Consider the following 12,859-nt stretch of genomic DNA (forward strand, 5'->3'; position numbering starts at 1 on the left):
GAAGAGAAGTTTTTCACAAATATTTCTTGCTGTTACAGTGGTGGATGGGAATCAAATGTGTGTTGCCCAGGGTTTCGAGAAAGCCTGCAAACTTTGCTGTCTTGTGTGCAGACAGGCAGTGCATTGCCCTGAGCTGTTATTGCACAGTAGTGCCTAGGCTGAATTTGGCTTTACTGCAAATGCCATTAGTTCCTCAACTAATGCAGAATTCTGCCATCATCTCTGACGTGTTCTAAGTGCAAATTGGGTGTGACAGAGTAAAGCTCTATATAAAATGCAGCAGATCATAGGCCTCTTCACTTTCAAATGAAGCTGCAAGCTTACAGCGTCTCTGCTAAGCACAGTAGTCTAACCACATTCTAACACTTTGCAGACTCTAGCAGAGCGAGTGCCTGATGCATTCAGCAGCTTCAGGACTTTTTAGCTTATTTACCTGAAAAAACTGAGCTGATGAAGATTCGAACCAGGCTGGAGGGCTGGAAAGGAAGAGGAACCATCTTCCCACAGAGAAGATCCTGGCGTGTGTCTGGACTGAAGCTCATGCCGCTATCTCGACTCCCTGAGCTCTCCTCAGCAGACACTGCTCGTTAGAGGGGAGATGACTAATGGCAGAGAACACCACGCTGTGGTGCCTCTCTCCAGAAAGCTGGCTTGCTCCTTTTTTTAAGGAAAACCTGGGAAAATTTCAGCTGCTTTGACAGGAACAGTAGGAAATGGTTGACTGTCTCCACTGAGATGCAGTGAAACTTCACTGCATCCTGGAGCGATCCATCTGTATTTGAAGAGGACCAGTATCTCTATAGCAGCCAGTGTTTGTCACTTGGGCAGAATCCCCAGGGTCTCTTTATAAAGCACTAAATGTGTTCCCTATCAGGTGCTGTACACCTGAGGTCCCTTTGTTCACTACCCTCGACTATTTTAGAAATAATTGTCTCGGTATTTTAGCATCACATAAGCCTGCCAGTACTAGTATCATGTATGGTTCAGGCACTCTCAGCATGTAAAGCAGGTTTCTTAATACCCAGGGAGTATGCCAAAGCCCTGTCACTATGTGCCTTCTGTCAGGCTGTGCAAGAGTGAATTTACTAAAAGGCGTTTAAACTGTGCACAATAAGTACTTACTACTTCATGGCTATGTTTGGACTGGAGTACCATCCCCAAAAGAGCAGCACATGGGAAAAGAGAGAAATAAAAAATTAATAATTAAAAAAAAAAAAACAGCGAGTAGGTAGAAATCAGAAAGAGAGAAGAAAAAAGATTTCCCAAAGGATACTACAGATAACAGTAGAACTCCAGCGACAGAAGCTGTTTGGCTGTTGCTCCTAGTTTTGTGTTGTATAGTGCAGGACAACATCCATGACCCACCTGCTAATCCCACCCCGAGGGGATCAGTGCGTGCTGCTGCAGTGCTCACCCTTAGTGTCAACTGTTGAGCTCAAAGGCAGGAAACTGCAGCTGTCAATGGAGAACAAGTAGAAAAATAACATCTTTGCCCAAATGCCCTTGGAATGCAGAGGGAGAAAAGATAACTGGTGCACACATCTCAACAGAAACCCTAAGAGAATAGGTGTCTCCATCTCATGTTCACAGAGCGTGCTTTTCAATGTCTTTCTTCCATGCTGGTGTGTTTTCCAGTATTCACAGCATGTTGCTATTTCAGTTTGTTTCAGTATGTGTTTCTGTATTTATTCAGTATAGCTTTTCCCATAAGAAATGCTGCTCTCTCCATGTCCTGTGAAAACAGAGATGATGCTATACCAGCCAAGCAGATTCACTCACTTGGAACCACTTTCTGCTTCCCCGTTTTCTCACAGGAGACCATAATCCGGTATTTCTGTGACTTTTTGCCTTTTCCAGGAAACTGAACTGAGCATGTCAGAGAAAACCAGTATCAGCCAGAGCAGCTGCTGTGTTTTTTCTGTTTCTCTCATGAAATGAGATTTAAGAGGCTGGTGTCTGCCCTTGTCTGTACACCCTCTGTATCCCTCTGGCATACAGAGGAATAATTAAAGAAAAATTAGTAATCTGTATTTATGGGCTCCTTTTGCAGACAATACTTGATTAATCTCCACAGTCATCTAGCCAAATAAGAAGAGATTAACCGACATCCTAATCTATCATAAATCAAACAGGCAGGGAGATGAAGCGTCTTACCTTAAGAGACAAACATTACAGAGAGCCTACATTAGGGTTTAGCCTACATTATTCTAAATCTAATTTAAGCCAACATTAGGACTCTAAAGTCATGGCTTTTTAGACTGTTCTTCAAGGCACTGCAATCTGTGACGTGCTATGTGCATCTCACACTGCATATACCTGTCATTGTTACTGATTACACCAATTCTTGTCACTAACAAATCAAAGAAAATTAGCTCACTCGCTGATTCAAGCAGTGGGTTGCAGTGGGACCAGAAGTCCCTAACTAGCAGATCTTTTTTTGGAAAGTCAAGATCTGCCAGCTCAATTGAGAAGCATCAGGGGCTGGGATAACTGGAAAAGCAGCAGCTTGCTTTCTGCAGGAATGCAGCCTGTGTGTTACGGTTTCTGGTGAGCTTTCTGTAATTTGCAAATCAAAACCAAACAAAATCAACAAACCAAATCTTTTCCAGAGACATTCTGGATTTCCTCAGGCTATAAAAATGTTCAGGCCTCTAAACATATCAGACCTGTTTTCCTGCATTCCACGCCTATAGCCTACCTGTACCCTAAAGCTAAGATGAAATAACTATCTCACACTGATTCTTCCCAAAAGGTTACATTCACAAGCTCTCTAAAAAATTCCCTCCCCAAATTGTCTTTTGGCAGATAAGGGTCTTGATAGAAAATATCATAAATGGTACTTTTTCTAGGGATAATGTGTGAAAGATGCAAATGCACAAGTGTAGAAGAGAGACCAGACTCAAAGATATTCATGACTGTTGATCTTAGCACTATCAACATCTCCTTTTTGTCAGAAATGTCATCACAGAGGTGAAGTGAGTAGCAACTGTGAGTCACGATGGCAGCGTGGGCTCTGGCATGATAGGGAACTTGTTTTCTCACCGTCTGTCTGTTCCATGAGCCATCATCCATCCCCCAACAGCTTGCTCACAGACCACATGAGAGCAGGATTAAATTCTTAGCTGGGAGGTAATTTTGTGGGTGTTTACCAAATAAGAACCACACTGTGTCTGATGAAATCCAAACCCCTTTAATTGGTCTTTCCTTACAGTGGATGGGCACACAGGACAAACCAGATCTCCTTGGGGCTGATAGTAAGAGCATCCTAAAGAGGCAAATATCAGCCCTCTGTGTGCAGAGTGACTGTCTCAGCTTCAGTATCAACAGCATATTTTCTCCACTGCTAGTAGTTTGCTTTGTCAGTGTCCTGTCTTCCTAGTACAGATGGAAGAAGCTCATACTAAATCCAAACTATCTTTATGAGCTTTCTAGAAAATCTTTTATAGATGTATGTTCCGATTTCTCATTATTTTGGCAAAGAACTAAAATACCTTGAGAGAAAAATCTTTGCTGCAGTAAAAAGCTGGGTATCCAAGGTCGTAGGAAATGCCATGATATACCAGCCTTACCTTCCATATAATACTCCGTCTTGTGTCTTACAGTAGCCAGTTAGGTCCTTTAAAGAATAACACAAGAACCGTAAAGTAGACAATTATAGCTAAGGGCCCAAATAAAGATGCGCTACTGTGAAATGCATAAAGCTGTAATTTTTAATGCTTCTGTGTGTCCTGTGTGCTATTTGGACTGACACTCTCAGCACTGATCTAGCACTTTACACCTTTAAAGCACCATACAGCTGTGAAATAGGGTGCAGGAAGAAGAAGCAGTCATTTGGCAGCTAATCACCTGGCAAGTGTTAAAACAACTTCTCTGTTGCTCAGGACATGGCCAAGGTAACATCCATCTTTATCTCCTGGGTCTTTCCGCTTAGCCGGATTATGTAATTTGGTTACTCTTTGCACAAAATGTGGAAGAATGTACATACTGTCATTAATAATAAAAGGAAAAGGGGAAAACAAGAACACTGGTTGTTCTAGCTTGGCGCTCTGTTGTATTGGCTTTGCCCTTTCTCACATAAGCTCTTCAGCATAGAAATTCTTTCCTTTGGCCTCCCATTTTTTTTTACTTCAGTTCATTTACTGTGAAGAATTATTAATGTTTTCTGTAAAATTATCCTGTGGGTTTGGGTTTTTTCTACAAACACAGTAAGGGCTGTAGAGCTTTCCGTATCTATGAAGCTGATTTGCAATGATGAAAAAGTTGTAGACACTGGGTTTGGCTCGCTCTGTGTAATAGAAAAGGGAAACCTGTCAATCAACAAGAAATGCTGAGAGCAGCAACTGAAACACTTTGCTTTTTCCATCAGGCAACCAGGGCCTCTTTGAGGATTAAACCTGTTGCTAAATTTAGCTACATCTCACTAGAGTTAGTATCAGGAGTTATCAGATCAGAACATCTTTGGAGGGAATGACGTCTGTCCCATGGAAGTCTAAGCCCTGGCATGCTTCTCTCCTACCCTGTGCTGCAGCGGAGTTCGAAGCCGAGAACATTCTGCACAGCCAGCACAGCCTGGGACTCTTGATAAGACATCGTAGGATTTTTCAAAGCACTTGAAATACCTACTCTTATCAGCCTGCTCACATATTATTCTGTCCAGGTCCTGAGCACAATTTATTGGTAGCATTGAAATGGATGTCACAGGAGAGGTTAAGCCACATGAAACATTCTAATGCTTTTTTCTGGAGTTTTTTAAAAATATGCATAAGGCTTGCACTGACCTACTTTTCCATTGGTTGGGTCACACAGAGACTTTAAATCCCACACTCCAATGCAACTTATATTCTCCACTGCTCTGATAAATTAAGGAGTATTAATAAACATTTGACAAGAGTTAGATCTGGGGGGAGTCAAGAGAAACCCTTCAGAAAATAAACAGCCCTTTACAGGTCCTCATTTAGTGAGCCAGGTAGATTGACTGTGTCATGTTTTCCTCACTGCTCCCATCTCTGTGCCATGGCAGCGAGTTACTCCATCCCTCACGGAAATGCCCAGCTACCATTTTCATTCTGGTTGGAGAAGAGTCTTAAGGAAGAAGCGTATGTGCAGGTGAAGTATGGCTTCCCAGAAGTGTGGAAGCAGCTCTGTAGAACCCTGCATCCCTGCAGCAATGGTTAAAGTATGCTGCTTTTTGAAAGATCCATCTTTGCTTCTTGGGATGAAGGACGCCTGTCTGGAATTGTACCAAAGACTACCAGTGCTGAGCCAAGGAAATTCAAGAAAGGTTCCGTATCTCTCGCTATGAAAGGCTTCACTAAATAGAACTTGTGACTCTTCTTTATGACAGTTGTCTTCTCAATACTAATCCCATTCCAGATAAGGTACTTTGAAGGTGTACAGAGCTTTAATTTTAACATCTCTTGGAATATTTCTCCTGTCTGTTCTTGGTAGGCAGCTATGATTTGAGTCAGTCCAAAAGACTTTGAAGAGCAAGGACTCTGGCACTTAGAAAGGAGAGCAGCAGCTAAGACTACCTTGCCAAATAAATATTGACCCTCATTCAAAGCATTTTGATTTTTTTTTCAGTTTTAAATAGAAATACTGAAAATCCATATAAATATGCTAGAATTGTGTGTGCGTGGTTGTATGTGCGTGTGTACGTTTACCTGTCCCAGGTGAATGTCCTCCTTCCTTTTATAGTGACAAAAGGAAAGACAGTCAACTGGTATAAACACCAAAGGAAGTTAAGTTTCCTTATTTCCCTCCCTGAAATCTCAGAAAGTCTGCTTGGATGCCAACACTACGAATACAACAAAAGCCATGGACCTTTTACCATGTTGTTTCCACTTATAACATGCTCAGGCATACTTGTAGGACATATCAAAATTTGATCTCTCCAGTTGGAATCATTTTGTCAAGAGGTCAGGGAGAGCTTAAGCAGATCAAGGAGTGTGTGGCTTCTGAGACTGGTGAGAGTAAAAGAAACACACATATTTCTTCAGGTGTCAGTGGACAATCAATCAATCAGAGTCGCTTCACAATTTTTATTTGTTGACAGCTTTTATAAAACAAAATTCCCCTTGAATCAGACATCTCATAAAACATTTATAGTCTTGTGCATGCTAGCGATACATCAGGTTTCAGTAGACCAGTATCTGCAAAACCAGACAGTTGTATTGTCAGGCAGGATTCCTGTTTTCTACTGAAGGGGAGGGAAACTCGCAAAATTAAGGCACTGTCAAAACCTAAGCCCACAAATCACTTGACCTTTTGTACTGGCTTTCATCTGGTTGTATACAAGAATTTAATTTTTTTTTAATTAACTGTCAATTTCAATTTTGAACAGGGACAGAAAAAACAAAATGAAAAATGCTTTTCTTAAATCCTCCTATTTATATTCCCGGTTGCAAGATGACAGCAGCAAACCTTATTGCTAGGGATGACAATATGCTGCTTAACTGAAAGCCCAGGGCTACATCCCCGTGCATGCCATTTTCACCACAGTGATCCCAGCCCTTGGATGATGACACTTTTAAGAACAAAATCAGTTACAAGAACAGCTTAAAACTAGTCTAAAAGCCAGTATTCACTAAGCAGAACATGAACGAACTGACAGACTCCTCCCTCAGCCATGCAAGGCATTTCATATTCTTCTTCACTCATTGGGCACAAGCTGCCTTCACAGACCAGTAGTTTGGCCAAAAGGGACCCACAGAGGACGATCAATATCTTCAGCTCGTGTGCTTTTATTAGTCCTTTAAAGTAGTTTTAATCAGCTGGTGTGAAATCTACTTCTTCAGCCTTTATATCTGAATTTAAGAATACAGGAAATGTTCCTTCCTGCATCCAGTGAGAGTGTTCAGGCTGTCCTTTAGCACACCAAAATCACTGCTTCAAGCACAAGCCAGCACGTAGCTGTGGGCTCTAGGACCATACTTAGAAGTATCCAATTCTCTATATAAAGATGCAATGTTTTAAAAAAGCCAGTTTCAGGTCCATGAATTAGATGCCCTGGCAATTATAAATAAATACTAATAAATACTTACTTACACTCACACACCCTTCTTGTATCCCCTCTGATTACAAACAAACCAGAACCATGCTTCTTCCCTAGTTAAATATGATCAGGTTTGAGGTGGGACACACTGTTATTAACAACGTGCAGCAACGCTACACAACAGTTTAGAATAATAACAGTTCCAATACATAGCACTCGGAGCATTTCACAGCTTCAGAGCTCTTGCGAACACAGACTTGGTTAAGAAAGTGACAATGTTCTATCCATTAACAGTCAGCAGGAACTTAGGTGAGAGAAACAGAGTTTGGCTAGGACACCAGAGTCGATGTCCTTATTGCATATAAAATGTCACATTAATTGGAGGTATGGCAGATGTGGGAGCTAGGAAAAATTAGATCAGGCTCATATCAGACCATTTAATTTCCTTGAGTATGAAATCCAATTTCCACATTGATTGTGTCTAAACACTTTGTTGCTTTAGTAGACATCAAAAAGGTCAATGAAAACTCAAAGGAACTTAGGAGTTGCAGGAGCACAAACCATTACCTCCATTCATAAATAAACACAGTGAAAGATTTTTACATCAATTGAAAATGCTGCATCATAATTGCTGACAGCTTGGGAACTGGCACCCACTTATCATCCTGGCACAAATCTACAAATCCCTGAAAATATGATCAGAATAGAGAGACAGAGACCAAGAAGCAAGCAGCAGCACAGACAGCACAAGTGAAATTCAGGGACCTGCCTGGCAGTGTCCTGGCTTCCACCTCTCCTCTGCAGTCTGAGAGAGAAGGACTGGAGAATAAAGGAGGTCACAGGTGGTTTTGAGACTCAGCTCTGGAAGAATTTTCTTGGCCTGTTTTACTGTGTGGCTGCTTTTTTATTCAGCTTTTTTTGCTTTCCGTTTCCTTGTGCCTTCATTTAGCTCCTCTTTTGACTTTGCAGGAGGCGGCGGAGGATGGGAAACCTCATGGGAGGCCCCATGCTGATCATGATGATGACTAGTGTGTCCACTAGAAACAGAGCCAAAGAAAACTGGACAGATGAAGCTTTCCACTGGAGCAAAAGGCGAGGCGTGAGAGTGAGTTGCCGTCATGAAAACCTGCCATGCAACAGTGAATACTTCAAGATCATGTACATCAGCTATGAAATACTAACTAGTAAGGACCATTCCACTTACCCCAGATAAAAGTCCCTATTGCTACATGACTCAAGGCTATATCATGACGATCTTCTACCATAGTGCCTATATCATGGAGAATTTAGCCTATAATTTCCTGAGCAGATCTTTCCAGGTATGTACAGCCAATGCCTTCGATAGTGGCTTAGAAAGGTGAACACCCCCAGTTTAAGTCTGTACCTTTTCTCTGGTTCTGTAGATCTGTTAGCAGCACACCTGCTGTAAACTTACCTTGCAAACTATCATGAACATGGTGAAAAAGAAGATGAGGTTGGCTTCAGAGATAGGGAGCCAGTGAGTTTGTTGCAGAGTGAAGAGGATTGTGCCATACAGACTAGCCTTTGTAGGGCTAGAAGAGAAATAAAGAAGTTTTCTTAAGAGGTTTGCATCATTTGCATCCAGTCCTGAATGGTTCTTTAAATTCCATTTTTGGTCTGAAAGAGAATTTACAGGCTACCTACTTACAAGGACATATGAAGAATTTCATTCGTTTCTGGCTTCCAGACCCCACGCAGCAGTTGCTCGAAGTTAGACATCAAGGCAACACCAGAACCTGTGAAACAGTAAAAGTGAATGGCTAGAACTGCCACACCGGAAGAGAGCTCTGCTGTTTTTTCCAGATCCCCAAGGGATAAGGATAACCTAAGGGGAACAAAAGGTTCATGACATTCTTCCCAAATGTAAAAGAAGCTAGCCTAGAACAACAGAGCAGGGCAAACACTTTCTAGACTTTCTATAAAGTGTTTCCTGATGCAGGGAAAGGGCATTTGCCTCTGTTCCATTTATTGATGCTCAAATGCTTGCTCCGAACAAAAGCTAAAGGAAAACTGACTGGGCTGTTTCAACACTGATAGAAACCCCCCCAAAAGGTACAGGTGAGGCCAGAGACGGTAGAACACAGGAGAAAGAACAAAGAATTCTCCACCCATATTTCATAGTGACTGCAGTTCTTCATGCCTCCATTAAAGTTAGATGATGACTCAACTGACAACCATTCTGCAAGTATGAATAAATACCTGTGTTCTAGGGAACTTGATTGATTGAAGCCAGCAGACCACATCCACTAACCCACCTGCTGGTCAGCACTGAGTGATGTGGTCACCTTAAGCTTCGCTCACAGATTGTCCCGTCCCTCCCCACAGGGCTGGGTGCCTCCCTGCTGCATTAAGAGTATCTCATGTTTCACCTTTGACCCATCCAGTAGCCATCATAATGAACCACCCATGGTGGTAACGGTGATGAGCGTGGTGGACCCCAGCTGCAATTTTGCGAACTCTGACCACCTCCTTCATTGCCACAAAGATGAGTTTCATAGGCAGAAAGCTAACACATTTGTAGAAGAGGTTCATGGGACAGAAGAATATCAAATACCTGGAACAAAACCACAAAGAGTTTAAGGACGCATTTGTTTGTCCTGATCTGGGACGTATAGAGAGGACTGATTAAGAGTACTGTGGCGTTAGCCTGAATTATGTCAGGGAGAAGGAAATGCTGGTTCTGTCATGCAAAAGCACATACAACCCATACGCACCAAGGAAATTAAACTTGGAGTCACTGTGGTTAATTTGTGCACATTTCACTAAAACGATGAATAAAATGCCCCCAAATCTTCAGTGTGTGCCACTCCTCTAAGTGGTATCGGTGCAGTGCATGCTGCTTTTGCGGTTTGGCTACAGTTCAGCTGCGGCAGCTATGAATAGAAACGCCCGGCAATTGGACCGGACCCAACCCGTATAATCAAAGCGTTAGACAATTGGTCAGAGAAACTGGAAAGTAGATCTAGGAATACAAAAGACTCAAACACTACCTCACCCCACCTTTTCTTTCCCCAGTTAATCCAAGCAAGATAATACATGTGTGTCACACAAACAGAATACCTCCCTTCTCACCAGCTGGTTTCGTACACAGCCGGCAGTGTCTCATGCTTAATAAATTAGGTGAAGTGCAAAAGACTCACCAGATTGCTGTGGCCAGGATGACACTGGAGTTATTACTGAAGTAATCAATAGGCGGTTCTCCAAGTAACAGATTGGCAAGTATGTAACTTCCAAAGCAGTGGAGCATAGCACAAAGCCAGGAGGCAAAAGGGCTCTTACGAGACATCTCCACAGCTCCTGTGAAGCAAATTCTGAATGAGAAGACGGATTCAGCAAATAAGCAGAAACTTCAAGACCCTCTAAGAAAGAGGCTTATGGTGCATGTTCTCCAACAAAATAAGTCAAAGAAAAGTGCTCGTAAACCAAAATACAAAAATGTGTATTCTGTGAAGCCTGAACAAGTACCACATATTGTCAAGAAATGATATCTGTGACCATAGCTTGCAGGCCCCCCGTAAGGTTTCAAATGAACTGAGTCATTAGAAGTTTATGAACTGGTTAAGTGTTTATCTCCTGTATCTGCTGCTACTTACTGCAATCAGAAAGAACATTTTTTCTCTTGAAATCAATGTCTTTTTACAGTCTAAAAATAAAATGCATACTAGTACCATTCTCTCCATTGCTTCAACCTAGGTGCCCTCTAGAATTCATGAACAATCTGTTCAGCTCTTTCATTCATAAGATAACCTGTAAAAATAGAACAGTAATTTTTAATCTTTATTTGAAATAAGAGGATTTGAGGATTCTTCCCTGCTCCTGTAGTAGTTTGGAAATGCCCTCTAAAAATACAACTAGGTATTAAAACAGTGTTACTATTTGGTAATACATTATGGTCTCCTCCCACAACCTTCTATTGCCTTTTTTTTAATTCCTCTAGCCATTTTCATCCACCTTTGTACTTCTTCAAGGAAGTCTCTTCAGGAACATCAATTCTGCAATTTCATCACCTTAAATGGCTCCAGAGGCCTTTGTGCAGCCTTTCAGATACCAGACTCTGTTCAGTAAGCCAGTAATAGGCAGTCCAGAGAGAATGCTAAAATGTTATGTCAACGTTACTAACAGTGGCCTACCTTAAATAGTAGCAAGTGAATCAGCATATGCTAAAACTATTGACTGCTCAGACTCCTCCATCCTCAAAGGCATTTGAACCAGCTGAAAACACAGTGGAAGTGAGACAGCTGCAACAGCCACGATAGGAAGCTGGTTCTATAGGAACCTGAAGTTTAGCTTGAGGCTTAAATTTAGTAACACTTGTTTTTCTTTGGCTCTGTGAAGCCATGCTGTCTCCGAGGAGGAAACAGGACAGACACTGATCTTCAGCATAGGAGCTGTGGCATGAAGCAGTGTAGGAATCTAGCGAAAAGTCCACCCCAGCATTATCCAGTCCAAGTGGATTACTGGGCTTACATATTTTTAAAAGCTATTTTCATAAGGGTTGCCTGTTAACTGTTCCGTTCAGGACTTAATGCTGGAAGACAGCTGTAAGTGATCGGGCCTTGAAACCCCAGCACTTCTGTTTACATGGAGTTTAAATAGAACAAGTATGCAGGTTGTACAGCACAGAGATCTGACAACTGGAGGATTTCAAAATCATACCAGAGCGGATTTTTGTTCTCCCCTCAGTCATCAGGCAGTTACACTGAAACTGTTAAAAACAGAGCATGAAGAGTGCACACGCTATCAAAAATACATTGAGAAGATGGCACTCGGAAAAGACCAAGGCACCGTCAGACTGCCAACAGGGCAGAAAGTGAAAGCCAAGATGCAGATCTATCGATCTTTACAAGATAAGCCCAAGAGAACAAACAAAGCAAGGTCAGTTAGGGTGCCTGAGAACAGATTACGGTATGTTCTGGAAGGTGGGAAAGAAATAAGGTTTTACTTACAGGCTTTTTGTATATAAATAGGAGGAGAGTATTGCCACAAAAATAGAAAAGCCAAGCAACTAGACTAAGTCCTGGGATAGCAGCAAAGAAGTGATTGGACTTAAATACTTCAATGTGGTTGGAATCCAATCTTAAATAAAATGCAAGATTAATTTCCAAAATCAGATTGCCTAGTTCTTGGGGTTTTTTTCTGCTTTATATTTAGGCACGTGTGTCAGAACCTCTGAAAAAGCAGCGCAGCGAGGCTGCGAGCCCTCAATCCTACCACCCGCGCGGCACTGCGGCCGATGACAGCGAAAACCGAGGAGTGCCGAAGAGGCGGGCAGGATTACCTGTCCGTGCACAAAACCCGTCGGGTTTATACCTCAGACAACACGACCCCAGCGGTACTGCTTCTCCCCAACACGCACGTACAGCCCCATGTCATTCACCGCCCTTAAAAAGCGGTTTCACCCCCCCCCCCCCCCCCAGCCCAGCCCCGCCCGGCCCGCCCCCGGCCCTGACTGACGGGGCTAGACCCGAGGCGGCCGCCGGTTCTCCCGCCTCACCCGGGACCGGGCCGGGCGACCGAGGGACCGCACTCACCTGGCTCGTATTTGAGGTAGAGGACGGAGACGATGAAGTAGGCCGTGTCAAAAAGCGGGAAGACGGGAAGGGCGGCGAAGGCGGCCGCCAGCTCCCCGAGCTGCAAGGCTCCCGCCACCTCCATGGCGGCCGCGGCAGCGGGCACCGCCGCCCGCTCTCCCTCCCTCCCTCCTCCGCCGTTCGGCCCGGACCCGCCTCCAGAGGGACGTCCCGGGGCGCGGCCTGGCGTCTAACGGAGCTGTGGCGGCGGCGGGAGGCGTGACCGGCGCAGCTCAGACCCACGGGGCGGTTCGTTCTCCCGCCGCCGCCGCCG

General features: G+C 43.3%; 1 protein-coding gene across 2 annotated transcripts; it reads right to left on the minus strand.

Moving 5' to 3' along the window:
- Window positions 1-6,027: 6,027 nt before the first annotated feature.
- TMEM38A (transmembrane protein 38A) lies at window positions 6,028-12,839 on the minus strand. 2 transcript variants are annotated; one of them, XM_052801033.1, is made up of 7 exons: window positions 12,547-12,674; window positions 10,684-10,762; window positions 10,156-10,312; window positions 9,385-9,569; window positions 8,664-8,751; window positions 8,430-8,547; window positions 6,028-8,120 (listed from the first exon to the last, which is right to left on the minus strand). In XM_052801033.1, exons 3-7 carry the CDS (start codon window positions 10,299-10,301, stop codon window positions 7,899-7,901), a joined length of 759 nt encoding a protein of 252 aa, XP_052656993.1. In that variant the 5' UTR covers window positions 10,302-10,312; window positions 10,684-10,762; window positions 12,547-12,674; the 3' UTR covers window positions 6,028-7,898. The 2 variants fall into 2 exon arrangements, with proteins under 2 accessions (XP_052656993.1, XP_052656992.1); XM_052801032.1 differs by lacking the exon at window positions 10,684-10,762 and having other exon boundaries at window positions 12,547-12,839.
- Window positions 12,840-12,859: the final 20 nt, after the last annotated feature.

This window comes from Harpia harpyja, chromosome 11, assembly GCF_026419915.1.
Source record: "Harpia harpyja isolate bHarHar1 chromosome 11, bHarHar1 primary haplotype, whole genome shotgun sequence".
In the NCBI taxonomy this organism is placed as follows: Eukaryota; Metazoa; Chordata; class Aves; order Accipitriformes; family Accipitridae; genus Harpia; species Harpia harpyja.

Coding starts and splice junctions, on each gene's coding strand:
- TMEM38A (XM_052801032.1), bottom strand. CDS start 12,670: ATGGAGGTGGCGGGAGCCTTGCAGCTCGGGGAGCTGGCGGCCGCCTTC. Junction 9,570..10,155: donor ATCCTGGCCACAGCAATCTG/GTGAGTCTTTTG, acceptor GTTTTGTTCCAG/GTATTTGATATTCTTCTGTC. Junction 8,121..8,429: donor TGTTCATGATAGTTTGCAAG/GTAAGTTTACAG, acceptor GTTGCATGGCAG/GTTTTCATGACGGCAACTCA.